The sequence below is a fragment of the Gekko japonicus genome, unplaced genomic scaffold (genome assembly GCF_001447785.1).
Source record: "Gekko japonicus isolate JY-2015 unplaced genomic scaffold, Gekko_japonicus_V1.1 scaffold314, whole genome shotgun sequence".
Classification (NCBI taxonomy): Eukaryota; Metazoa; Chordata; class Lepidosauria; order Squamata; family Gekkonidae; genus Gekko; species Gekko japonicus.
Window position 1 is genome coordinate 1060423 of NW_015170284.1, and position 27163 is coordinate 1087585.

Consider the following 27163-nt stretch of genomic DNA (forward strand, 5'->3'; position numbering starts at 1 on the left):
TCGCTGTAATAATGGGTTGCTTTATTTGAGAAAGATTAATGCTGTTCTAGTGCAGAAAAGTACCTGTCTCCAAAGGTATTTTTAAACTAAAAAGAAAAGGTAGTGTTCAATTTTTTGTTGGCTCAAGATGGACAGTCAGCAGAACAAGAAGAAAGAAAATGTATTTTGACAATTTTCACACCAGATGTTTAATGTTCAGTGGAAATGCCTCCATAACGATGTGTACTGGGTAGAAAATGTTTTGTTGAATAAAAGTCAGCATTAATAACTGAAGTTGAGAGGAACAGCATTAGATAAATTTTGATCCACACTTAAGATTTCAACTAACAAACACCCATACACTTGACTTGTTCGTAACTATTTAGGCCCACATTTCCAGTGTTTGACTCCAACTGTAAGAGGACAAAGATTTTTCCCAGTGTCTTCTTGTCTATATGAAACATCACTCTAAAATAGCATTTCTTTGGTAACATAAGGAGACTGGACGCTGAATCCAAAGGATCTCCAGTGGAGAGCTGTTTATAGATGGCATGGGCATTATTCATTTGGTTGACTGCTGAAAGATACTGCAAAGAGATGCTGTTGCTGGATAAGGGAAGCATTCTGCCGAATGGAAGGAGTACAGAGAATCTGTGATCATCATCATTCTGGTGCCCTTATGCTCCTCTTTCCCCACGCACAAAATATTTGATGTTTAAATATGTGACGCTTGATACCTTCATAAAGTGTGCTAAATATTATTGTTACTTCAGAATAAGCAGTCAGCCCCAAGGACACACTCTCTATAAGAATGCTGAAATAATTACTTACCATTATTTGGTTATAGTGGGTAACAGTTACTTTTCTTCTGTTTTGTGAAAAGATGACATCTCCCAGACAGAGCTAGAGATATCTCGGTTTCTAAGCATGCTAAACTAATCCAGACCCTGAGGAATAGGTTTCTAATCAGTGGATAGGGATTGGATTTGCATTTATATCACCTGTTACCAAGTTGAAATCACTGGTGCCGAAACACTTTTGCTGAAACAACTGCCATTCATGAGAAAATAAGATGCAACAAGAATAACTGTGTATATGCTTCTGTATTCTCCTAGAATGAGCCAGAAACACAACCTTCCCCTTCCTTTCACAAGCAGCTTTTTAAGTTTACAACATGTAATTTTTCATTTCCATTCAAATGATGCAAGTGTATTTGAGAAGCATGACGCTCTGGATCCCCACTCTGCATTGCTGACACAAACTTTTCAATACTCACAGCATCCACCAGGGGGATCATAACTTATCTGGAACACCAGAAGCCCCAGAAACAAGACAGGTAGATCTGTGCCTTTGTGAAACTTGCTTAGGGAAGACGTTTACACTGGAAGGTAATCACATGGCTTCCAGCCCCACATTCATCTTTGTACACTGAGGGGCAAGGGAGAACTTTAGCCTTCCCCCTGCTCACTATTTCTCTCCTCCCACAGCCCTTCCTCAGGCTCCTTTCACCCAGCCAGCTTCAAAAATCAAAAATAAATCCTGATGGGGCATGGAGAATTCAATATTTCAGAAGTGTTAAGCACACAAACATCTTCTGTCCCCATTCCTATTAAAACTGTACGCAGGTGCACCCTGTAGTTCTAGTCTTACTTTGTTATAAATGAGTCCTTTTAAAAAAGCTTAAAAGGTCTCCATTTGACTGAGTTGCCAACATTGTAATATCTATTATGAAGAAATCAAAATATAAAATAATCACAGCACCCACTCTTTAAATATAGTGCCACAATGCAGCCCAGGCTTTGTCCTATTTATTTTAATCATAGAAATTTAAGAATGTACTTAACTCGCCCATTGAAATCAACGGAATTTGCTCATCTAACTTTACACGGCATTGCAACCTTAGAACTGCTCGAATTTGTCTTGAGAACATCCACTCCCTCTGCCAATTTAACCTCAAATGCATTCAAGGGCAAGCCATGATTGGATTTTGTTGAATCTTTCTGTCACAATCAACACTGGTTACAAAAAAACCACACAACCCCCCTAAAGTACCTGCTCCTTAGTCTGTAATGTACAGAAGGTGTGTTGGCTCTGAAAACAAGAAACATTTATGAAGGGGAAGGCAGTTTATATGAACACTGCACTGGGCTCAAACTGACAGCAGCAAAGTATTCCTGAGTTGTTATTTTCCTCACCAGTCTGAAACCTTCATGATTTTGTCACATTTGACTCATGACACCACCCAAATAAAAGGCATCTCTGAGACTCTGACAATGATCCTCTCTGAAGCCAAAGCATGGTGCTGCAAAAGTTCAGTCCCAGAGAGCCAGCATGGCAGAGTGGTTACAGCATCTACCCAGGATCCAAGAGCTGCATATCTGAACCCACATTCGACCATGGAAGCTCACTAGGTGACTTTGGGCCAATCACTCCTTCTCAGCTTAGCCTACTTTATAGGCATGTTGCTGTGAGAACAAAATGGAGGAAAGAATGAAGTTCTGGATCTCCATCAGTGAGAAAAGCAGATTACAAATATCTAAATAAATTTCACACAGAACCAGGCCTCGAGCCAACATGGGGCCCACAGGGCCCAGCCTCCTAGCGTTTCTTTGGGGCCCCCTCCCTCCCGGGCTGGCCCCAAATTGAATTAATGTAATTAACTTTGATTTAATTAGCTGCACCCTCCCCAGCTCCCCGCCCCCAAAAGTCCCTAGCTATGGGGCTGCACAGAACTCTCACCAATTTCAGCTAACTTTAGACTAAAGTTAACTGAAACGGGTGTGAAAGTCTTTAGTCTTTAAGGGGCCGCAAGACTTCTCTTCTTGGTTTTGCTGCAACCGACACATCCATCCCGCTGGATATGGCAATAATAATCAACGCAGGACCACTGGGGCATCCTTCCTTTCTGTGATGTACGAACACAGCTTTTGTCTCTTCTCGCAAACTCGGCGCCCCGGCATTCACGCGTCCAAATCTTGCATGGGGAACGTGCCGTCTAGTCGCCGCAGACTCACGGCGACCCCGTTCCCTTAGGCGTTCCAGGAGGGAGACGAGTAGAGGTGGTTTGCCATTGCCTTCCTCCGCGTAACAGCCCCGGACTTCCTCGGTCGTCTCCCATCCAAGGACTGACGTCTTGGGGACTGAGACCCATTAACGCCAGTTTAGGCTTGTTGTTATCTTCCACGCGCCCTCCTTCAAAACAATCTCGCAGGCAGTCTCGACCTTCGATGCTTGGGTAGTCTGTGCTACATACTGCCGCTTCTCTGCTGCTAGTCCTGCTGCTTTAGGAGGAGGAGTCCTTGGCTGCGCCTGCAACGCCCTGCCCAGCACTACGTAACACTGGAGCCTGCGGGGACCACATCCTCGCCGCTCCTCAGCCACTAACTTGGCTCCGATGCTCCTCCCCACCTCGCCTGAATGCCTGAAAAGCTCCGTCTCCCAGATTCCCCTCTTGTCCCCCCAGTTTCCGGCAGATGCCGTCACCCTGTGCAGGCTGGGATTCGTAGTCATTTCCCCACTTGATGTCCTCACTATGAGGGAGGCTTCAGACTCTGTTTTCCAGCATGCGTCAGGAAACGGCTCTTAGCAGCGACGCAGGCGCAGTCCCGCTGTTTGTTTGCGTCTGTGGAGGCCGTGAAGACCCGGCCGGTGGGAAGCCGCAGGAGCTCCTGCCTACTGGCAGAGGGGAGGGCGTCGGCCTTGGCAGAGCGGCCGGGATCGGGGAGGAGGAAGAAGGCTCGGCTTCCGGCGGAGAGACCAGCCCGTGGAGGAGGCTCTCCCTGAAGGCCTTCCGCCCCCGCCGCACAGCTGAATGGGGTTGCGAGGAGCTGAGCAGCTGCGTTCACTCTTGGAAACCAGCCACCCGTTTGCCTCGTCGCCTCTTGGCCTCTGAGACTCTCGCCTCGTTCCAGCCCCCTGGAAGCCGCTTGTGGTGCCGGTGCTGCGTCAGACAACCTTAGGGCGAGAGGGTCGAAGCAGTGGTACTGGAGAGGGACCCAGTGCCCGGGGGCGACTGATGCTTTCCACCTGGAGGCAGGCAGGGTAAAGGGGCAGTCTCAGTGCCAGTATCCAGCCGCCGCCGCCGCCTCTCTTTGGTCGCTATGCGGAAGAAGATGATAGAGCTGGCGGTGATTCCGCACTGAGAAGAGGAAGGGGGTCCCTGGCTACTAGAGCCTCTTCCCGTCTGCCCCTAAGCCAAGTCTCGTGGATCAAGGGTCCTGTTTTTGGGGGGTATGAACATGAACAGATACCTTCCAGTAGCCCGGCAACATTTCCTGGCTGTACTGGCCAGTACCAGTGTAGTAGTGAAGTCTATATGTGCCATTGTAATCCTGCTCTACCTTCTTTCCTTTGCTGTGGACACAGCTTTTGGACTTGGGGTGACACCAGGTTATCTCTTCCCACCCAACTTCTGGATTTGGACGTTGGCAACTCACAGTGTGGTGGAAAACCATATCTGGAATGTAGGCGTGAGTCTGGCCACAGTGGTGATAGCAGGAAGGTTGCTTGAGCCGCTGTGGGGAGCCCTGGAGCTTTTGATCTTCTTTGCTGTGGTGAATGTGTCGGTTGGGCTCCTGGGGGCCTTTGCTTATCTTCTCACCTATGTGGCATCATTCAATCTCTCTTACCTATTTACTGTTCGAATCTATGGCATGCTAGGCTTCCTTGGAGGTGTCTTGGTGGCCCTCAAGCAGACCATGGGTGACAGTACGGTCTTGAAGGTACCTCAGGTGCGAATGAAGGTTGTCCCCATGCTCTTGCTCCTGGTTCTGGCAGTTCTGAGATTGACCACCCTCATTGAAAGCAACATATTGGCTTCTTACGGTTTTGGAGTGCTTTCCAGTTGGATATATCTCCGTTTTTACCAGAGGCACAGCAGAGGACGAGGTGACATGTCAGACCACTTTGCATTTGCCACATTCTTCCCTGAGATCCTGCAGCCTGTCGTTGGCTTGGTGGCTAACCTTGTGCACAGTATCTTGGTGAAAGTGAAAGTCTGTCGAAAAACAGTGAAACGTTATGATGTTGGTGCCCCTTCATCCATCACTATCAGCTTGCCTGGAACAGATCCGCAGGATGCTGAACGGAGAAGGTAAATTTCCTGAAATGCAGAACTAACTGTATGATATGAGTGCTCGGAGATGATGTAAAGGGTAGAATTCAACCTAATTCCATAACAACTTATCATAAGTCATATTTTATCCCATAATAGAATTCTTATCTAAAAGAACTTGCCTTCAAGAGAACATTATACAAAAGGCTGAAGGTAATGGGCAGGCATCTTTCCTTTCCCACCAAGGAGCCCTTTCCAGAGTCAGGAAAGTTTATTTCTGGGATCACAGGATCCGCATTGGCTAATAACTGTGAGGATCTGGAGACAGCAGTGGGGAGAGGAAGGAAGACAAAATCACCATTCCTGTCTGCTGAGCTCCACTAATGAAGGCCCCTTCTGCTGCCTGACTGCAGTCCACTGCTTCACGTGGCTGTTAGTTCATGTGGGACCTGTATCTCTAGGAGTGAACTTTCTCAAGATATGAAAGGGCTGCTGTGGGAAGCAGGGCAGTTGTGCAGTCCTTGTGATGGATCTAATCCAATGTTTTCAAAATTGCTTTTTTCATATGTGCCCAGAGGGATGAATAAAGTAATGATGATCTGTTGTTTCCATCAGTTTTTGCCGTATGTTATGATCAATGGGTTTTTAATTTTTCTTGGGTACTATTGACAGATAAATTTATTGGACATGCATGGGACATATTGGCAAGGAGTTGCTGAAGCCATTCTCTGTCTTGGTGTTCTTTATTCACTCAATAGTGTTCACATATTTACACAACAAAACAGAATGGTTGTGCATTTTTAGGCGTCAGGCATGTACTTAGAATTGCCTTTTGAATTCTGTGATTTATTGACCATTACATATTGTGGTGTTTGTCCAAGGAACAGTTGTCAGAACACCTTCACATGTGCCAGTGCAAACAGACAGGAAACGTGTACCTGGTGGCCAAAGTTCTTGTATATTTGTGTCTCCCTTTCAAGGGTGTAATATATCAGCATGCTGTGGAAGTGCAGGGTCTATGGGTTATGGGTAAAAATACACATTATCTGATTAAGAACCAAAATTGTGAGTAGTTTCGTGTTTTGTGCTCAAAACATTTTAAATGGGACTCACTTCTGAACTTAGACTTGGATGCCATGGTAAATCTCTGCTGATTTCCATCAGCAGAACAGGACTTCCTTGACTCCTCCCTTCCACTGTTGCCCAAAATGTTTCCCTTAGGGGGCAGCAGACTGCCAAGAAGAGCACGATGTGGCAATCCAAGCTCTGCAGCAGGAGGTGGTATCAACCCAAATCCCACCCCTGCTTTAACAAATTTTCCACGGGATCCAGCTTTACTGTAGGTTTTGAGAACCTTTTGGAAAGTAATTTTGTATTTTTTTCTCCCTTCTCAATATAAAACATAGGAAGTTTCCATCAGTTAAAACTGAACAAGTTAATGTTTTATTTTTCACATTTAGTATTTATAAATATATAGCACTATGGAACAACCAGTTGTATTTCATGGCAGGGGCAAACTTAGCTCTATTGACTCACTTGTTGTTCCATATGGTTCCTGGCCTCAAAGACAACCTCCGAAAGAGTCATAGTCCATTTTTGGGTCTTTACCCATGTTGGAGACCTGCTGATGTATAGCATTCGTACTAAAAATACTAGACCCATCTAGGTGCTTGTTTAAGGAACACAAATTATTTTATTTGTCAGTTTGCCACTAAGCACTTAGAGCTGTTTGTGAAAACGTATGCTGTTAACTTCAACAGATCTTCTGCCATGCTTAAAGAAACAAAATTAGAATTGTTTTGGAAACATGTCAGATTGGGGTCCTTATCTTGGTCTTTGCCAATTGAGGTTTTCAAACTTGTTTCAATTTGAACACCAAATACCAGGTAATCCTTCATTTTTTTCCTAGTTATTTTAGTGACCAACACTAAGAATGTTTCTAAAAAGGTTTTTTAGTTCATGAACTGAATTTCTATTTCCCCCCACACTTTGAAGTTAAAAAAATTAAAAGCTAAAGATGCGTATCCATAGGCTACTGTCATATGTTTCAAAAATACAAGCCTTTCCATGCATTAGACCTGGTTGGTCCGGTTTGAGGATTAAATGAGTTGAATTTATGTAGAGCCCTTAGCTCTCTAAAGCTAGTAACAGCCGGAGCAACTACCACACCCATATATGTGCCTTCCACCCCAGGCAAGGCTCTAGGGGCAGTATATTGAAGGGAGACTTGCTTTAAATGAATATCAAACCTTGACAAGTTAAAAGCAAACTAGAGCAACTAACTACGAGCTTGACAAACCTGACAATCATCTTTCTTTACAGTTTGTGCTACGTGGGCACACTGCTCATAACAAGCTAGAGCAAACTGAAGGATTCATAGTGCAGCCCTATCCATAGTTACTCCAGTCTCCCATTGGTTTCAGGGAGCTTAAACTGGCCTCACTTTGCATAAGATTGCATTGTAGGTGAAATTATTGAGTAGGGAATATAACTCTGGGGCACTTTCTGCAGGTGAAACATTCAGCAACGTTCAGTCCTAAAGTATTTTTTGTAAGGTTGAGGGTTTTTTAAGCGTCCGCTAAAACATGTGTGCTAAGATCACACTCTTACTTCCTGTTACCCTTTTGTAGAAATATTCATATTCAGCCCAAACTTTTGTCCTTCAGTTTGCATATGCACATAGCTCTTGTGCAGCTAAGGACATGCGTAGTTGCCTCTGATTTTGGGATAGCATGCTTGTAAAAGAAACCCACGTTTCGTCAGGAATTACAGGTGCAAGTTGGAGTTTCAGTGGAATTTTTTGTTATTCTGTTTGGTCGCTTGTTTAAGGGGCTCCCAACTTTTTTCCATGAAGTGAAAGATTTCACGACTACATTTGTGCAAGTAAAGTACTATGCCATCTGATGCAGAGATTGAATTGATTTTATTATCGCAAAAGAGTCAAGATTAAGCAAAAGGTTATCTTTTTCTGACAATAATTGCAATGTGCTAGTTGCTCATTGAAATATCCAGATTGACCAGAGTATGCTTCTTTTTTAGTCAGTGCTGAAGGTGTTCATAAATCTCCCCTTAATTTCATTCGGGTTTGTTTCCAGGTAATAGTTCTGGGTGTGAACTGAGTTGAGAGTCATGTCACTCCCTGTCTTTTGGCATTTGGTTTGCTAGAAAGCCAGGAGTTGATGTTCCTGAAGTTTATTTCCTGATTACTTGGTGGAAAAGGTAAAAAGGTGTCTCAAACATGATGGAATAGAGGTGCTCAAGTGGGAGAAGGAGAGCCATTGCTTTCCTTCATGCTGTCATGCTTTCTGAAGGTCCAAGGTATATTGGCTAGTCGCACTGCAAATCCTGAATTAAGTACTCCATGGAGGAGTACTTGATTTCCTTGCCTGAAAGGAAAAGGGATAGAGAGCCTTCACTGTGAAGTTCAACTTCAAATAAAAACACACATACTTGTTACACAGCAATGTAAATTTGGAAGGAGAGGCTTACAATGATGTCCTTAGTTTGTAAGGAATGATTGAAGGAATGCCAGGGTATAGTTATAGACTATCCTGGATGTGGATTGGGGAACTTAGGTGTGAATCAGTCACTGGGAACTTGTGTTTTATTTGCACTTCAGGTATTCCCTGTTCCAAAATATCACAGTGGTTCCTCTAGGTGAGGACAGTGAAAAGGACTTACAGTTAAAAATGTTCAAAGTGTATTACTTTTTTCTCCATTTATTTCCAGTGTATTTTTTTGTTATCTTCCTATATCCATTCCTTTGTCTGGACTCATAACTATTTTATGAGGATTAGAGAGCAAAACAATCAAAGGGCGTGCCCAGAATTAAACAGATGCACTATCAGACTTGGCAATTCGTGAACTTTTTACATAAATGGTGGAAATATACAACAAACCTAGAATGCAGCCTGCTTCTAGAGACAGACATGGACTGAACAATTTGGGGGAGAAGGAGAATTAATCCAAAGGAGAAGGAAGCATAACATTACTACTACACAGCATTTAACATACGTCCCCCTTTCCTCACAGTGTCTTTTTTTCAAACCACCTCCACTATAGCATTGGGAAAAGTGCAGAAAAGGGCAACTAGAATGATAAAAGGGTTGGAACACTTTCTCTATGAAGAAAGGTTAAAGCGCTTGGGGCTCTTTAGCTTGGAGAAATGACAACTGAGGGGTGACATGATTGAGGTTTACAAGATTATGCATGGGATAGAGCAGGAAGAGAAAAAAGTACTTTTCTCCCTTTCTCACAATACAAGAACTCGTGGGCACTCCATGAAATTGCTGAGCAGTCGGGTTAGAACGGATAAAAAGAAGTACTTCTTCACCCAAAAAGTGATTAACAGATGGACTTCACTGCCACTGGAGGTGGTGGTGCCTACAAGCGTGGACAGCTTCAAGAGGGAATTGGATAAACATATGGGGCAGAGGTCCATCAGTGGCTACTAGCCACAAGGTATAGATAGGAACTTTCAGTCTGGGGCAAGTGATGCTCTGTATTCTTGGTGCTGGAGGGGGGGGCAACAGTGGGAGGACTTCTAGTGTCCTGGCCCCACTGCTGGACCTTCCGATATTCCACCAGGCAGGGACCAGGGCTGAAAAGGCCCTTCGAAGTGGCAGTTTGTGCCCAGAATACATACTTGTCTATATTAGAAGGATGAAATGGGGGTGGGGGTGGGCAGGAATTAAGATACGTCCTTTTGAAGGGGTGGTATTCCCTCCCCCCCCTTTTTAATAGCTGATCAAAGCGAGTCGCGCCGTGTTTCATGACTCACGTCACAGAACATTAAAACTAGCTTGTTTTCTCAATTTGTAGACAACTGGCCCTGAAGGCACTGAATGAGCGGCTAAAGCGTGTGGAAGACCAGTCAGCCTGGCCCAGCATGGAGGAGGAGGAGGAGGAGGATGAAGACAGCAGTAAGGTTGATATTCCATTGCTCCCTGAGAAGAGCCGGGACTCTGTCACTGCAGGAAAAGCAGCTGGTCAGGAATCCAGCCTCATTACCTTTGAGGATGCCCCCGCTCAGTTGTGACCGTGAAACCCCTACCACCTTCTTCTTCCTATCCCTGTGTGTCAGAGCTGCTAATGATCCTTCGTGTGCCCTCCCTCACAGGACTGCCTGCTCTGCAGGGAGCGAAACACTATGCCTGCTGGCCCTGAGAGGGTGGGGCTACCTCCTTCCTGCCTATATTAGCCCCATGTGGCTGACGCCAGGTCTCTGGACTCCTGATGGAAACTGTTCACTGTTGCACAGACTTGAGATTTTGGCTCTTCTCTTCAGGAGGGATTCTGAGATTGAGAATTTCTTGGAAATTTGGAGAGGAGGGAGTCCGCACCTCCCCAGCAAGATAAGGAGGGCCAGTCTGAATAAAGCCCCCCACAAAAGCTACCCACGCCAGTGGCTGCCATTGTGGCTGTTAACACTTGGTGGGTAGCTCTGTTTGGTTGCAGTTTTGGCCAGTCTGCACAGGGCCCGGGACGACCCAGCCTGGCGAATCAGATCCCCTTTTGAGCTCTTCATGCCACACTGCTTATGTGAACCCCACCTGGGCATATTGGAGCAAGCTCAGCAAGTGATACAATTTTTCCTTTTGATTTCTTTTGATCTCGGTGGCAGTGATTGTCGAAAAATAACTCTGCAGTTTCCCTTTCTTCCTTTCAGTTTTGGTATTGATTTAAATGAACAAGCGCTTTTTTAATTAAAGAAATCCTTTGCTGTATTAAATTTATCACTCTGCCCTCTAGATTTGGCAGCAGCGGTGAACCCTGCCAAAAAAAAAAAAAAAAGCTGCTGAATAAGGTTCTTGTAGGACCAGAAGTTAAAAGCCTTTTTGATAACATAACCACTTAGGTCTATCCCTTAACTTTCTGACAGTGAAGATGCATAGGGATACTGAGCAGCTGGCTTCTAGTACCCAAGATGCCACATGGAAAAGCATCATCTCAGGCTTCCTACAGAATGCCTAGAGGGAACTGAATCTATTTTTTAAGGCCTTTGTTTGTCCTTTATTTTTCTTTGCAATGATTCAGATGGTAAAGCAGCTTCTATTTTAGGTTGAACGCCAGTCCATTTCGTGACTTCTGGGATGAACCTTATCCTACAGTAGAAAATATACGTTGTTGATTCTGTTTTACTTTTAAAGGTGCTTTTTTTGTGTGTGGGACTCCTAACAATTCCTCAGATGTCTGCTTTTTCTCCTTGGTTAGATCATTAGCCTTTTTCTTCCTCTGAGCTGACATGCTTTTTTTTTTGGGGGGGGGGAGACAGCAAACCCTAAGATGTCTTGCCTTGACACCCAGCCTGGAAAGAGAGGAGCAGGGCAGGGGGCACTTAGGAGAACGGGACAAGAGTGTGAGACAATGTTATAATGATATTTTTTTAAAGGACCACATGAGAAGGTTTTTGTCAACCAGGAAATAAACACATAATTTCAGTATCAATAAACTGTTCTTTCAAAGAGAGTGTCTTGAATTGGCTTTAGCCTCCCTTTCTTTGACTGTCCAAATAAACACCTAGTTAAAGTTGCAGTCCTAAAAGCACTTTAATTGCTGTTAACAGCTGAGAGTATCAAGTTGCAACTTAAAAGTCTGGGGCTTCATTTATGTTGGGGTCTTGCTCACTATTTTTTTTGGGGGGGGGGAGGGGGCTCATTCAAGTCTTTTTTCCTGCTTGAGAACTGGGACACAAAGCTGAGAAAAGGAGTTTCAAATAAATTTGAGGTAAAGATTAAATTTACTGGGATAGAGGATTAGAATGCTATCAGTTCTCAAAAAAAAATTTAAACCCCTTTCGGGGGGGGGGGGTTCTTATTCCGATCCCACTTTTGTCTAAGGAGTGGATTTTTTTTCTCAGGTCACGTAACCTCATGTTCTCCCCATAGTTACCATCCAGTTGCCCAAAGCTCTGGCTTGCAGCTCCCGGTTTTGTGCCCATGTGGTCCAGGCCTGGCTCTGTGAATGCAGTGAACCCCAGAGGTTCCTCCCTGGCTGAGGTGGACTCTGTCCACCTAATAAACCTAGCAGGATTCGCAGAGTTAGGGAAGTTGGTGGGCAACAGTGTACATGGCCCAAAGAACTCCGCAAGGAAGGAGTTAATAATGCTGCCTGGTGGAAAAAGTAAGAGTTCTAGTGGGCTCCGGAGCCAAGGATATGGAGAGTACAGACTTCTGAGGCTCATGGGAGATATTTCAGAGTCATATGTGCCTAGCTTAGCAGGTCTAGGGGAAAATACCAGCAACCTTACTGGCTCTTTATCCAGTTATGACATGGAACACAGTGTGGGGCTATAGCTCAGTGGCAGAGAAAGTGCTTTGCCTGCTGAAGGTCTCAATTTCTATCCCTAGAATGAATCACTCACTGGGAAAAGGGTGGGGGGTAGAGTTAAGATATCCAGTAGTGCTTTTCGAGCCTCAAGAATTCAGTGAGTATCACTAGTGTGTCCTTTTGGTTTAATTCTAACTTGGTAGCATCCCATCCTTTATGAAATACAAAGGGATCAGCCAAAGCAGGGGGAGTTTTGCTATTTAATATGATGTTAAGAGTAGCAGCAGTATTCCTTTGGATTCAATTATTGTTTCAAATAGCAATTGGTGAAATGAGAGGAAGAACCGATCATCCTTCAGCCGCATGGCAACACTGAAGTAGCCAGCTGCCCCAAAAGCACTAGAGACATCTCCCTGTCCCAGGTGATCAGTTGTATAGGGATAAGAAATAGTTAAGAATCCATCATTCTGCAATACCATCTGTTGGTAATACTGGGTATGACTGGCTGAGTTCTCTGAATTGGTTGAATCAAAACAAATTACTAGAGTGTCTCAATGTGGGCTATATAGGTAGCACTGTTGTACTAAGAATTCATCCCACCCCATCCATAAGACTTGGGACAAGCTACTGTAGCATAAACATTAAAATGGTTAAAATAAGCCACGTTGCAAACATGGTGAAACCTGATGGCAATCCCAGAAATAAAATCTCTTGTATACTTGAGAGGTGTTATGGCAAGATGTTTATAAACGTCATACAGGAGGAGGGGCAGTAGTTAACAGGAATAAAACTACAAGTGTCCTGTCACTGGACTGAGAAGCAGGGAGCAACTGCCTCTGACTTTGTGAGGTCCCTATCAGTGTTCCCTCTAAGCTGAGTTAGTGTGAGCTAGCTCACAGTTTTTTAGCCTCCGGTTCACACATTTTTATCTTAGCTCAGGAAGGATGGCTCCAGAGCAAACTAACTTATGCAGTAGCCAAATCGCTCGCTCACAATTTTAATGCCAGTAGCTCACAGAGTAGAATTTTTGCTCACGAGACTCCACAGCTTAGAGGGAACATTGGTCCCTATCCTTTACTTCCCTGACTGTCCCCTCCCACCATTGGGGAATTTTTATCACTTTCCTTGTTTCATTTGCCAAGAGAAGCAGGAAGTAATTGTTATGATGGGTGTGGTTGTAGTTGACTGATAGAGCATCTGTTTTGCATGGACGAAGTCCCAGCTTGAAGCCCTGGCACTCTACTTAAGAGGGTCAGGTAGTAGATGATGTAAAAAACCCTCTGCCCAGAACCCTGGAGATCTGCTACCAGTAGCCTTGCTCAGTGCAAGTCATCTTTATGGGACAGTTGAACCTATGTCTGCTATTTTTCCCCAAGGTGGATCAGCAAGAGGTAGGAAAAGAGCCCAACAAAGCAGCAATATTATATGCAGATAGCAGCCCTTGCACCTCTGTTTTTCAGCTTGTAATTTCAAAGGTAGGGGACAGCAGACAGGACCCGGTGAGTTCTGACAGGTCACAGAGTAGAAAATGGTGGCTATCAGGACTGGAGGGGGGGGGGGGGAATTGAAACACAGAGTCACTCACCACCCCAAAGTATCTGATTTATTCAACAACATTTCTAATACTAAACCAAAGGCAAAAAAACCCAAACATCTGAGTGAACAGGAAAAATACTTAATGGTTAGCAGCCCTGCCTCAGGAGCTCTTACGTGTAAATGCATCACTTATCTAGCCTAAGCCTGGAATGACAGCTAATCATCTTCTTCATGGCCAATCTGTCAAATCATTTCTTGATAACAAAGTGCCTGATGAAAGCTGTTCTTCAACTAGGGCTCCCTGTAGCCTTCATGTGCAAAGTATGTGTGAGAAGCATTGATGGCATAATTCTTGAATAGTTCAAAGGAGATATGTGTGGACCAGAGATTATTCTGTAAGGCGCTGTTATGCTTTCATTAAGAGTCTGAAACTCTCCTCTAGCTGGGGATGTTGCATTCTCCCATCACTAACATACCTAGTGGATCAGATTAGAATTCAGTGAGCAAGATGGCAACATGCTGGAGTCACAACAACTGTCTGAAAGCTTTATTTCATAGAATGCTCTTGGATACAGACTATCTTGCACTGTTCAGGCTCTGTGATGGGTTCACCTGCCCTGCAGAAAGACCATCAAACAGTTTAATACCAATAGCTATTTTTGTTGTGTGTGGGGCCGGTGTTTCAGGCTTCGAGTACAAGATGTTTCAGCAACTGCAGCACACATGTGTAAGGGCTTTTGAACTCTTAACAGAAATGAGTTGTCAGTTTCAACCAAATCTGTTAACATGTCTAACTAGGGAGGAAGAAAAGTATCCCTACTGACCTATTATGGAGAGAGCACTCCTCCCCATACAGTGAGCCATCCCTATTCACTTGGCAATGAAGGGATGTTGCTCCCAGTTCCTGCACTAAACATAACCAAGTACCTCTTTCTCACACTGGCTAAAACCTTTCTATAATGCTGTATACAACATGTGTGCTGAAGTAAAATGACACAGGTCATCTAAAAGATATATCATTGCAAATTACTGACATTTATACACCATTAGCAAAAAAATGTTCAGCAAAAAACCCCTCTGGCACTGCTGTATTCAGTGAAATACTCTTTTTCCCAGTCTAGTCCATCGGCATTTTTAATATTTAAGGGACTGGTTCCATTCAGAGCACCATCAAAGCCCAAAATCCAGCTAAAGTTAATTGAAACCAAAGACTTAACCACTGCTGAACTCAGTAAAACTTCTAAGTAGCTTGAGAGTAAGCCCATCGAAGCAAGAGTTCTCTGGTAATTCAAAGTGTTCCACTGGTTTCAGTGCAACCTAATCATGATTCATTTTAGTCAATGATCAAGGCTAATGTTTCATCACTTCTCTTTCTTGAAACCATGGTATTTCTTTCTCTCCCAACAAGGGGCTCATTCCTGCACTTTTTTTCACCCACTTCATAATGGAAATTATTCTCCCCCTTCTCTAAGAATGGGGAGAGCAAAATAAGTAAACCCCCCCCCCTTTCAAGTCATCTCCTACTGCACATGTTCTAACACACTTTAAATAAAACGCAAAGTAAAGGACAAGCTGTTGGCTAACCTGGGAACCACAAACGCAGAGAAGGAAGCTATTGGGACTGAGCCCTGCCCTGATGGATCCCTTAACAGACCGGTGGAGAGATAATGTCCACCAGAGTACTCCCCAAACCACAGCTCACCTGGCCTAAAGTACAGAAGCATGCCTTGAGGGCCCCAACATGTGTTGGAATATTCTGATACAGAAAGGTCTTCCATGTGGGAGCTGCTTTGTAGATTAATACAAATGATGATCACACATGTAGGCGGGGCCAGATGGGTCCACATCATTATATTCAGTTCAATGCTAGTTTCTATAGCATATTTGTAACTGCTGAACTTGCTCTCAGCCTGTGGGGAAGCACGTTTTAGTTTTGTTTGTATTCTGATTAAACACACATCCTTTATTTTTCCCATGTTGCGGTCCTTGGCCACTGTACCTCCTCTCTTTTTTTCCAGCCACCTGTAAAGGGAAGCTAATTCTTCTACAACGGGAGTGGAGATTCGAGCACTACGGAAACCTTGAATGGACTGAGCTGATGAACTGTATCGTCTCTCCTTGTCTGCCTGGAAAGGGTACGAACACATGATCCGAGGGCACCAGCTCTCCTTGACCATGAGCAATCTCAGACAGGGGGCAGTGCCACCTTTGATGGCATTCATTCCAGATTAAATATTACAGCTGACTAAACTGCACTCCTGGCGTGAGTCTCTTGCAGAACTGTTAAATACACACCAAGGAAGAAGTCTTAATCTTACACTGTGCCATGCAGTGCAACCTCACCAAAATAGTGTATGCAACAGCCTGGGAGGAGGGAGTCAGAGATAGACAGAGCCTTGGCTACAGTCCAATTTTATGGAAGTTTTCTTGGAAGCAAGTCCCACCAACTCCCATAACTGCACATTAGACCACAAGTTTCCCCTTGCAGCTCCTAATCCCTTAGTCCTAAACATTTCTGCAAATCTCCATACCCACTCTACTGTCCTCAGGCGAAGCAATAACTGATCTGCTCTATAATCTCCTAGTCCTCCCCTGACAGCCACTTTACTGTTGTGTAAACTGAAAGACCTTCTGCTGACTTAAAGTTCAGCACAGTAACTGAATCCCACCACCTTTCTGTTGCCTGTAAACCTTAAGTATAAATGTATCTGCCTAATGAACAGACACTCCGCATATCTGATGAAATGATCTCTGGCTCACAAGAGTTTATCCTGCAATAAATTTTGTTCATCTTTAAAGGTGCCACTGGACTTCTAAGAAGGTATCTGTACCACAATGTGGCCTTCCCTTGGTGTCTGGGACACCCCATGATAACTCCTTCAGACCCTTTAAAAACTGATGTAGGCTAAGGGGCTGACGGCATGTTACATTCAAAGATGCAGTGGAACTTCCAAGGGAGGGGGGAGAGGAGAGGAGAGCTGGAGAGGTCATATTAAGTAGGGAAATGAGGGGTGAGGGAAGCATAAAGCACTACATTCTTCTCCTACCACTTTTTTCTGAGTTCCCACTCCCCTAATAGCTTTTCTTTAAAAGCCCATAATGTGTGGTTAGGCTCTGACTTGCACATATTACATAGTCACTTCCTGTGTAGATAGGATGATAAAAAGGTAAAGGTTCCCTTGCTCGAAAGCCAGTCGAATCCGACTCTAGGGTTGCAGTGCTCATCTCCGTTTCAAAGCCAAAGAGCCAGCGCTGTCCGAAGACGTTTCCGTGGTCATGTGGCCAGCATGACTAAACACCAAGGCGCACGGAATGCTGTTACCTTCCCACCGAAGTGGTACCTATTTTTCTACTTGCAATTTCTTGCTTTCGAACTGCTAGAGATAGGATGATACCCGCTCCATATAGTATGTCAGCTATGTAATTAAAAAAGCTTCATCTTTATTTATTTTTTAATAAAAGTATCTGAAAAGGGAGATGCCAGCCCTTTCCACCACTTTGCTCACACAGAAGGAATGTTACAAGTTTCCACTGGTTTCCCACTAATACAGCCAAAATGCTTTATCAGTAGGAAAGAAACAGGAGCAGAGGCTAAGATGAGTTGCAAGTCTGCATGCTGAATGGGACTCCTTTAGACTCCGCTGGCTGGCTGGGCAGAAATCTGCCTGAGCAGTGGGTACATTGGTCTCCCAGCAGCAACAGATTCCAACTAGGCTAACACTCATCCCTTGTAAGGACACAGCTCCAGAGATATTCACACATAAGGAAATACTGCTTGGATACTGGAGCTGCCAAGGACCTTGGGTTCAACATTAGGGGCGTTTGCAGTATCAGAAACCTAGATTATAAAAGACCATACAAAGCAACAGGCAAGTAAAAAGGAATTATCCCGTTTCAGTGCCTCGAAGGGCCATGGACTCAAAGGCAATGCAAGAAATAGTCAAGGTGTCTCAGGATGTTTGTTCCAGGATGGCTCTCATGGCTGAATTCTTTTGCGATAGAGGTAAGCATTGCTCACCTGGCTCATGATAACCAGGCTGGTGAGGACAGGGCTGAGCATGGACAGATACCAGGAGACTCCTGTCACAGATGTGGTGAACCACAGAGAACACATGCCCAGCATCAGACTGGCACAGCCAAGTAGGTACCCAATCAGCCCCGATGTGGCATGGTAGAGTTTCAGTTTGGCCAGCGTCCAGTTCTTTAACAGCTTTGGGTAGAGCAGAGCCAGCCCCCCCATGCATTGCACACTAGCATACAGTACAGTAAGCAAGCCAGTCAGGCTGTGCCAGGTGGCAAAGTGGGCTTTCCCATTGATGTACTTGTTGTAGCTGATGAAGGCCAAGCCCAGCACTGCGCAGAGGAGGGCGAGCAGCTGCAAAGCCCAGTGGAAGCGGATCTTGGCCTTGCGGGAGAAGGGCCGGAGAAGAGAGCTCTCTGGAGAGAAAGCCAGCAGGGCTTCTGTCATCAGTAAGGAAAACTGGAGAGGGACAGAAAAAGACTCATCACCAAGGCTGGTCCGATTCAGTTTGATGGCAGAAAGGGCTGTCAAGTCACAGCCAACCTGTGGTGACCCCGTAGGGTTTTCAAGGCAACATTCAAGTTGGCCTCTAACAATGATGCCCTCATCCCCAGGGGAAACTGAGTAAGTTCCTCCTGATTGAAAAGGTTTCCCCACTACATTTAATTGGATGCAGTATCCCGGGGGAATTCTTACTGGGTACTTGTCCAGGTTTTGCTTAATCACTCTCTGGATGCTGCACAGATTTTGCACTGAACCACAAGTGAATTGAACGATTCCCAGTATACAAAGCTTTTGGCTGACTTACCGCTAGAGACATTAAGAAAGGATGCCAGGAGAACAGACCTGGAAGAAAAGGAGAACAAAGTGAACCTCCAGGCTGATCAACAGATCAGTTGAGAATAAATACTTCTCATTGTGGGATATATCTACTGAAATTCTAGAAGTCATAAGTTTTACTAGGTGCCGACATTTTTGTCCAATCACTTGCAATTTCCCTTCACAGTAAATTAAACAGAAGGGGGTGGGAACCCTGCAACCTCCCCCACGCCCCAAAAAGACACAAGAAAGTAAAAAAAACTGTGTTCTGGAACTGACTAAAATTCCAGAAAGATAGCTGTGTTAAACTTCAGCAGCGGGGGGGGGGACCCAATTTTGTACCATCTTAAAAACTAGCATCTTTATTGGGGCAATAAGTTTTTGTGGCTCTAGTCTACAAAAGTATATGGCATGGCAATCTATCAGTCTCTATGGTGTCCCAAGACTGATTGTTATTTTGGAATGAGGCATGACACTAAGAGTACAATCCTATACAGTGTTAATCCATGGGTTTAGAAGTGTGTGACTGTTTAGAATTGTACTGTAAGTCTGGAATCCTGTACATATTTACATGGAACCATGCCTATTAAACACAATGGAACTTACTTCTGAGTAAATAAAGGATTGTGCAACAATACTATCCCTTCAAAGAAATATCAATTAAATATCTTCCTTGAGCAATACTGGTGTGTCTAGTGAGAACAATAGGAAATGCACTGTCCTGTGCCAAACTCATTATGTCACCACTGAAAATGGGACCGGTGATCTCATGTTCGCATTAGACTCTTAGTTCACTGAGAGACTCAGTTAACAGAGAGGCTAATCATCTCTTCTCACAAGAGAGCCAGAACTGAAATGTGATAACAGGAGATGCTGCAGTCCAAGGATCAGCTTGCTGTGGCCAAGCTCACATGTCACAGTCAACAACAGAATAACAGAAATGCTACACAAGCTGGCACTAAAGTGTCCTGATCAAACTTATAATGACCCCAATCAAACTGTCATATTGGGATCATTAATAACAGATGGCCCTAAATATGCAAACACAACCCCCCTCTGCATCTAAAGATGCACCCAGCTAATTCAGTAATGTTTGGATGAGTATCGTAATATGGGTGGGAATGGGTATCTCGGTGTGCATCAGGAGTAGATGCAGATCAAAGCAACTGTCTCTATCACTTGTCATCTTAGGAAGTCCAACTTATACAGAGACTAGCTAGCAGAAATATCCAAAATAATTAAAACATTCTTCAGGAACATAGAAGCCCAAACTCATGCAGAGTTAGGTGTGCCTATGCCCACTTAAATCTATTTTAGACAGGCTTGGGCTGTAAATCTCACTGTCTTTCAAATGGCAGCTCACTTCCCAGTTGGCACCAATGCTCCCTCTAAGCTGTGGGGTCTTGTGAGCAAAAATTCTACTTCATGAGCTACTGGCATTAAAGTTGTGAGAGAGCAATTTTGCTGCTGCATAAATTATTTTGCTCTGGAGCCATCCTTCCTGAGCTAAGACAAAAATGTGTGAGCCGGAGGCTAAAAAACTGTGAGCTAGCTCACACTAACTCAGCTTAGAGGGATCACTGGTTGGCACTTACAGTCATCCAGTAAGCTTCCATGGCAGATTGGAGAATCAAACCTGAGTCTCCCAGACCATAGTCCAGCCACAGCACCACACCGGCTTACTTTTATCAACCTCCTGGAGAGTTCACTCAACGTAACTCCCTACTTACTTGATCCAGGTCTCGCAATTACAGCTACAAAGACTGTAAATCCAAGTGAGACGAGGTGTGCGATAGCACCAAAGACAGCCCTGAGCGAGCGGTAGATCTGGGATTCTGTTTCAAGAGTCAGGGCCATGGTGAGACGGGCCTTCAGCACAACCCACACAGAAGGATGACTTTTCACTCTTCACTGGCTTCAGGCCTCCTGATGTGCGGCATGTATCAGCTTCCCGAACACATCAAGGCAAGGGCTAGAACTACAGAGCACTCACAGGGCTAATGGGTCCTTACTAAGGACCCATTAGTTATCTATATAAAATAAGGAGAGAAAAGAATAAGATTAAGGAAAGCAATGGCTCAGTTAAAAACTGTCATGAAATGGTCACTGAAATGTGTTTCACTGGCGAGTCTTCAGGAAATGCAAAAAAGCACTCAAGCAACTGGGACAGGTCACTGCCTGTCCATCCGACAGTGCCTGGATACTCTGCCACAATAAGCCATGAAACCTCTGGTACCTGGACTCTTCCTTCAAATCTACCATGCCGTTCCCCTTTCATTCCTCATTGTAACTGCAATATTTCTAAAGAGAATGGCAACATTTGTCAGTCAAATTAAAGTTTTTTAAAATTATATTCATGTTTCCCCCTCTTTATTTTGCTATTTCGTTTAAACTGAGCCTTCAGAACCGGGATCTGTTTTGTCATCCTTTCTGCCTACAGTGCAATTGCTTATCCAGAACCTTCAGGATAGGATTAAGTACTACAAATCTGAATAAATGTTCTCTCCTTGGGAAACCATTGGCCAAATATGTAGCAGCCAAACACAGAACTTTCTGATTATAGTAAGCACCCTTGTCCCCACTAGTGCCCAGCAAGCCAGCTTGGGTGCAGGACCTTTCAGGATTGCAGCCGCATATTGACAAGAGGAAAGGAACCATTTATGCACAGTGCTCAGCTCATGCTTTACTCATAGGGAATCCTGTTAGATGTGCAGAGGGACCAGGGAGGAGCTGAGTGAGGTTTAAGCCTCATGTCAGCACTGTATAGAACAAAATGAGTGCTATAAGACATGCCCTTATATTTCCAAATAAGTAGCAGAAAGCCACTCCTGCAATTGGAGCAGGATTGATTAATTGCACCAGCGGGGGGGGGGGGGGGGGAAAAAATCGGGGGGGGGGGGGGGGGCATGCACATACTACTGATCAGCAAACAATGAAACCAGTATAAAACACAAGAGTTACAGCCCTGTTATTACTGGCTCCTGAATGCAAATTATTGTACCGATTTTGCATCATTAGGGAGAAAAACGGTTTCTACAGAGGAAGCCCATATAGGGAGCATCATATTCATACTTCACTTTATTATGGCATGCATTGTTGTGGCTGTTCTTAGGATAGCACTGTAAATCACAGTAAAAAGAGGGATTTGCAATCAGTTCTGGAAGCTGTAACAGTCTGCTTTAGTGATATGAGTAGTACAGAACAGCTGTTCGTTACACTGTGAGAAACTTCTGTCATGGGGTGTTATTCTTAAGATAGTTAGATATTCTTGAACAAGCCTGAAAAATCTCAGTAGATGGTTTCATGCTTTTACCAGAAAAAGCACAACAGGCAAAACCTGTCCCCTGATTATTAGTATTACTATTACTCAGTCCTGGAGGAGGATTGGGGGAAATAAGTACAATTTCCTACACAGAATGCCCCACCACAGAGGAATATTAACACACCCTACACATCTGATCACTATATGCAATTCTCACAATTTGCTTTATGTGCACACACTGGCAAGTCATAACCAAGCAACAATTCATAGTGCAGATAAAATATATTTATTTACTTTATTTCTAGCCAGCCTCTCACACTGAGACTCAAAACAGAATATACAGTGTAAAACAATGTAATCAAATAGCATGAGACGACTAATAAACAATGCAATAGGACTACAGTCACAAATATTTGAAACTATGCAAAAAAATAGTATTAGACATGTTATGTCAAACAACACAAGGATGGAATTACAAAATTACAAAACAATGCTGTAAGAGCAAGGTTATGCACAATGACCAGTGGAGTAGACGAAACTCCTCTTCCTTTATAAAAGCAACTTCCCAAATTATTCAATTAAATGCAACAACATACACCCAACTGCAATTATCAAACATGATAACAGAAATGTGAATTGCACGCACAGCACTGCTTTCTATGCAGGATGTGTTTAAAATAAGATGCAACCCTGTGCAGAACTGCAGCCCATCCCGTAGACTGATACTCTTACTTGACTGACACAACATTGGATATATTAAGCTGAGAATATCATGGCCGTGCACAGGATCCAAGGATGCCAAATGGGAAAGAGGAGAACATCTGTATTAATTTTATTTTTAATGCCAAAATCACATTGTCACAGAGACGGAAGGAAGGCATATTCTATTCTGAAAGAGGAATGCCCCTCCAAAGCAGCAGTGTTCAAAGCAGAAAGCTCTAAATGCTAGAACTACACCTATTGTCTTCACCCGTCTTGCAGGAACACTCCTATGCTTCCCTTCTTTGGGAAACGACAAGCAGCAATAGCCCTACTGATGGGCCAGGAGAAAAGAAAGTGTTTCCATCATTCCCAAGCAGCCTTTTTTTTTAAAGCCATACAGTCTTAAGGAGGGCAGGTGGGTGGTTACCTCCAGACACAATTGCAATGTACAGTTTATTATTATTATTATTCAATGCCTGAGCAACATCTCTCTTATGTGAGAGGAGGCCACAGCTCACAGGAAGAACAGCAGCTTTGCATGCAGAAGGTCCCAGTTTGAATCCCCAGCATCTCAAGTTAAGAAGATCAGATAACAGGAAACGTGAAAGGCTTCTACTCAAGACCCTAGAGAGCTGTTGCCAGTTAGAATACACAATACTGACCTTGGCTTCTCTGATTTGGTATAAGGTAGCTTCTTGTGATAGCTTTCTATGCATTAGACAAAGGGAAGAGGAGTGCAATTATACTTCACATTCCACATTTCATTTCTGCTACAGACTCACTTTTAGGAGAAAGAATACAAGGATTGCTACTGGCTGTCAAAAGAGCCGGATACATAATTTTATTATAATGATTCGGAGGGGGAAGAGGCTGAAATCCCCCCGTGTCTTCTGATCCGACAGCGAAAGAAGACACACGTGCAATGCCCACGTCTTCATAGGATAAGGCAATCTCCTTTTCTGCCTGTTGTATAGAGCCTATGGGGATGCCTGGGTTTCCATGCAGGAGGGTCTCCGGATTGGCAAGATACGGCTCAGCGGAGGCAAGAGGAATCCTACGTGTCTAGCGCCCCATTCCGCAGCAGATACAGGCGCGTCTCCCTGCGCTTCTCTCCCCGCCCTCTGGGACTTCTGCCGAGGCTCCCACGCTCTCCGCCTCTCCCTGCTCCAACCGAGCAAAATCCCAAGAAGCGCAGCCCGCTCACCCACCTGCTCCCGCAGCAGCATCCTAAACGAGCAGGAACTCCGAGCCAAGCTAAGAAAACGAATGCCCGCTTCTGATTGGACAGGTCGCGCTGTCCCTCCCTTTCATTCTACCAGCCCCAGCGTCCCTGAGAGGCTGAATCTGACTGTCCATCTCAGGTGAGATCCTGTCAAATCAAGCCATCAACCTCTCCAGACACGTGACAAGCTTGGGGTGTTCTTCTTAACTAGGAACTTATTTTTAATTTCAATTTGCTGTTGTTACTGCCACACGGTATTTCCACATGCAGTTCTGTAGAAGGGCTATATTTCTCTCTTCCCTAGACGATGACATATGCATCCGCCTTAGCACGACCGATCTGCTGATTGCGCGTGCGTGGAATGTCCGGGACCAAGGCGGAAGCCGTGTGCGCATGTGCATTTGTGGAAAATATTGCCGACCGGTGAGTGATCTTTGTCGTCAATGCTGTCTTTTGGCCGCTTGGAGAGGTTGAACGGAAGTAGGTTCTTCCAGGTTGCTGGTTGTGTGCTTGGTTTATAGCTGCACCTGGGCAAGTACTTCAGGCTGATGGAAGTTTTATGACGCTGATTCCAGAGCGGGAGACCTGGTAGTCTGCTGCAACTCAAACAACAGACTGCTGTGGCGCTTAAAAGCTAACTGGGTCTGTGGTGACAGCCGTTTCTGTGGACTAATGCTCTGGGCCCTGTAGTCCACGGCACTGGTTAGTGCCCAAGACACGCTGTGTTTTTGTGAAACTAGTCCGCCTGAGTGCTTACTGTTGAATATTGCAACTCTTCGTGCAAGAGGATCTGGGAGGGAAAGGGTTAAGAGAATTGCCTCACTCAGGTGCATTTGGCCCCGCCCTCTCATCATTTAGATGTTGAGCCTCTTCTGTTTCATCTTATATAGGGCCTCTCTTCTCTCTGGACTTGGAGCTGTAGCAACTTAACCTTTTTGTAGTTAATCCTTTCACAATAAGTTATATGTATCTACATTAATATTTCATGTTAAGATGTGGCTCTAGTTTTGTAAGTAAAAAACTTCCTTTTCTTGTTACCACTGGAGTCAAATCATCTTTGTAACTTGTCTGAACAGCATTATATCATTAATCAGGAAATCTGGAAGATCAGGGATTCTGCATAAAGCTTCTGTGCTTTCAAGGCAAATGGTTTTTAAACAAAAGCATTTAGCCCAGTATTTAATGAGCTATATTCTTGGCAACAGATGTTAGGATGAGCCAGAGTTCCACGAAGTTGCTAAATGCTCTTCATCAGACTGTGAAGTGTAGTGGGTTAGACGCATGTAGAAACCACGGGGACTGATGTAGTGATCAGCATGGTTTACTGGTACACAACAAAAGACAAAGACTAATGGCCGTCTGGCCAACTATAAACACACCTGGGGACACTCCCCAAGGTCCCGTTGGTGGGTTTGAATCTCCCGCCACGGTCCTATTGGTTCCCCAGTGGAGAGACTAGGAGCCTAGTCCCCATTGTTCTTATAGAGTCAAGCTCGGGGGTATTCGCTGGCCCCTGGTGGCGGTCAGTGGACATAACAGACTGTATGCTCCATATAAAAGCATTAACTTCTGGCTTTTATCTTTTCAAAAGCAGAATGACCCTTTTTGTCCTCCTTTGTCCCTTCAGCCTCTGATGCATCTTGAAGTCTATTTTTTTTCAGCACCAAGCAATTAAGACTGGAATCCAATGTGCACTTTCTTGGGAGTAAGCCCCCATTTAGCTTGGAATAAAGATGTCCGCAACATGCCACGTGTTTGCAGCAACTTCTAATCTCGATTTTGAGAAGGCTGCAGACCTTGGGTTTTCTCAGGCACTGAAATACCTTTTTCTCCTTCTGCCCCTCCCCCCTTTGGTACAGAACAGCTAGTCTGAAGCAGAATCTGGAAAACACAAACACTTCTGGTTGTTTTGTGACAGTTCGGTTGATCCTAATGAAAACATATTACCCTGCTGTTGGGGTTGGGGGGTGGTTTCAATATGCCTAACCTAGGCAACATTTGTATTTTAATGGGCAGGAAAGCTAATGTCTTTTAGTTTGTTCATGAAGAAAGACAGGCTAGAATTACTCCAAATCAGTAAGTTAGGTGGAGAGAGTGAGATTGCCAAACTACCCAGAGGAGGGCCTGTTGGCAGCAGAGAAAAGGGGTAAAACCACCACCACCCATAGCCAGCTTGCTGTTTTCCCCAGGGAGGCTACTGTAGGGGTGGTTTTACTCTCTCTTCTCCGATGGTAGCTTGCCCTCCTGGCAGCCACCCCTGTGCTGGAATGAGCGTACAGAGGTTGTAAAGAAGTGAGGGGAGGCTGTTGGAGAGAATGCCTCCTTCCATCTGTGGCCCATGTCCTACACCTAGATTTGTAGCTAACCCATCCTGTCCCTTTGGCAGTGGTTGTTTCAAGGCTGCAAACCACGTGACTCTCACAATCCCTACTAGGCAATGTACTTGCCCACTTGGGACATGTGGCGCATGCTACATCAGGGAATGGTGCCAGAATAGCTACAGGTAGCTCCCAAGCCACTGAGTGATTGTCACTGCTCTAAATACATAATGATGTCTGTACAACAGTAACTGATTCTTTTTGACCAGATCAGAAGACTTTGGCACTTGAAAGATGATGCAGTGCGTGGGATGAAAGCTGCCTTTATTATTGATGTCTGCTGTGGAAATGAGGCTACCCCATCCGGTGCTGAGGAAATCAGTCCCTTCAACAGGAATGTTGAAAGTACAGGGCAGTGGCTTCTGTTCAAACTCATTGTAACCTCCTTTGGACTGAGAAAAAAACAATTGTAAGCAGGTCTACTCAGAATCCTTCTCATAGTCAGGGGTGTAAACTACGAGAGGGCTCCGGATCTCAACTGAGAAGTCTACTCCCCTGCCCAGGGCTATTTCAGGGCACTTCCTCCCAGGAAAGTGCACTATTACAGTGCAATTCTAAGCACAGTTACACTGTTCTATAATCACTAAAGTTGTACTCAGTGTTTTCTGATGGAGGCTAAGTAGCCAAAAAAGTTAACAAAAAGATAAATATTAAGTATGCCATTAGACTGCTTATGCCTGTGAATCCCCTCCACGAGCTGGGATGATCAAGTAACAATGTCCTACAACAGGTCGTGCCACTGAAGAAAGCAAACTTGCCACCTGGAATAGCCAGTAGTAGCACCTATTCCATGGAATTTCCTGCTGATTTATTGAGGCAGTTCTTTAAATTTGCTCTTATCTTTGTTGTATTGCCTCCTTTTTCCAGAAACACACGTTCTTGTTTTATTGTATGATGCTGATTTGTTGTTTTTCTTATTTTA

The 27163-nt window shown here is 44.5% G+C and overlaps 3 protein-coding genes across 5 annotated transcripts in view; 2 read left to right on the forward strand and 1 right to left on the reverse strand.

Annotated features, from left to right (window-relative positions):
* Positions 1-3587: 3587 nt before the first annotated feature.
* On the forward strand, positions 3588-11447 carry TMEM115 (transmembrane protein 115). Its single transcript, XM_015417860.1, has 2 exons — positions 3588-5071; positions 9854-11447. Exons 1-2 carry the CDS (start codon positions 4212-4214, stop codon positions 10068-10070), a joined length of 1077 nt encoding a protein of 358 aa, XP_015273346.1. The 5' UTR covers positions 3588-4211; the 3' UTR covers positions 10071-11447.
* A 5782-nt stretch (positions 11448-17229) lies between these two features.
* On the reverse strand, positions 17230-23888 carry LOC107116015 (cytochrome b561 domain-containing protein 2). 3 transcript variants are annotated; one of them, XM_015417861.1, is made up of 4 exons: positions 23850-23888; positions 20408-20707; positions 18667-18704; positions 17230-18317 (listed from the first exon to the last, which is right to left on the reverse strand). In XM_015417861.1, the coding sequence occupies exons 2-4, from the start codon at positions 20532-20534 to the stop codon at positions 17814-17816; spliced, it is 669 nt and encodes a 222-aa protein (XP_015273347.1). In that variant the 5' UTR covers positions 20535-20707; positions 23850-23888; the 3' UTR covers positions 17230-17813. The 3 variants fall into 3 exon arrangements, with proteins under 3 accessions (XP_015273347.1, XP_015273348.1, XP_015273349.1); XM_015417862.1 differs by lacking the exon at positions 23850-23888 and adding an exon at positions 23424-23470; XM_015417863.1 differs by lacking the exon at positions 23850-23888 and adding an exon at positions 23304-23334.
* The window catches only part of NPRL2 (NPR2-like, GATOR1 complex subunit), a 22538-nt gene continuing 19015 nt past the window's right edge, over positions 23641-27163 (forward strand). Inside the window, exons 1-2 of the mRNA XM_015417852.1 lie at positions 23641-23731; positions 24168-24286. Of these exons, the coding sequence (XP_015273338.1) occupies positions 23641-23731; positions 24168-24286 (210 nt within the window). The remainder of the gene's footprint in view (positions 23732-24167; positions 24287-27163) is intronic.

What these genes read in the sequence shown, in the direction of transcription:
- LOC107116015 (XM_015417861.1), bottom strand. Translation starts at nt 20,534, where the DNA reads ATGGCCCTGACTCTTGAAACAGAATCCCAGATCTACCGCTCGCTCAGG. An exon ending in AATTGCGAGACCTGGATCAA is followed by an intron (nt 18,705 to 20,407) that starts GTAAGTAGGGAG and finishes CTTTTCTTCCAG; the next exon opens with GTCTGTTCTCCTGGCATCCT. An exon ending in CTTTCTTAATGTCTCTAGCG is followed by an intron (nt 18,318 to 18,666) that starts GTAAGTCAGCCA and finishes GTCCCTCTCCAG; the next exon opens with TTTTCCTTACTGATGACAGA.
- TMEM115 (XM_015417860.1), top strand. Translation starts at nt 4,212, where the DNA reads ATGAACATGAACAGATACCTTCCAGTAGCCCGGCAACATTTCCTGGCT. An exon ending in CAGGATGCTGAACGGAGAAG is followed by an intron (nt 5,072 to 9,853) that starts GTAAATTTCCTG and finishes CTCAATTTGTAG; the next exon opens with ACAACTGGCCCTGAAGGCAC.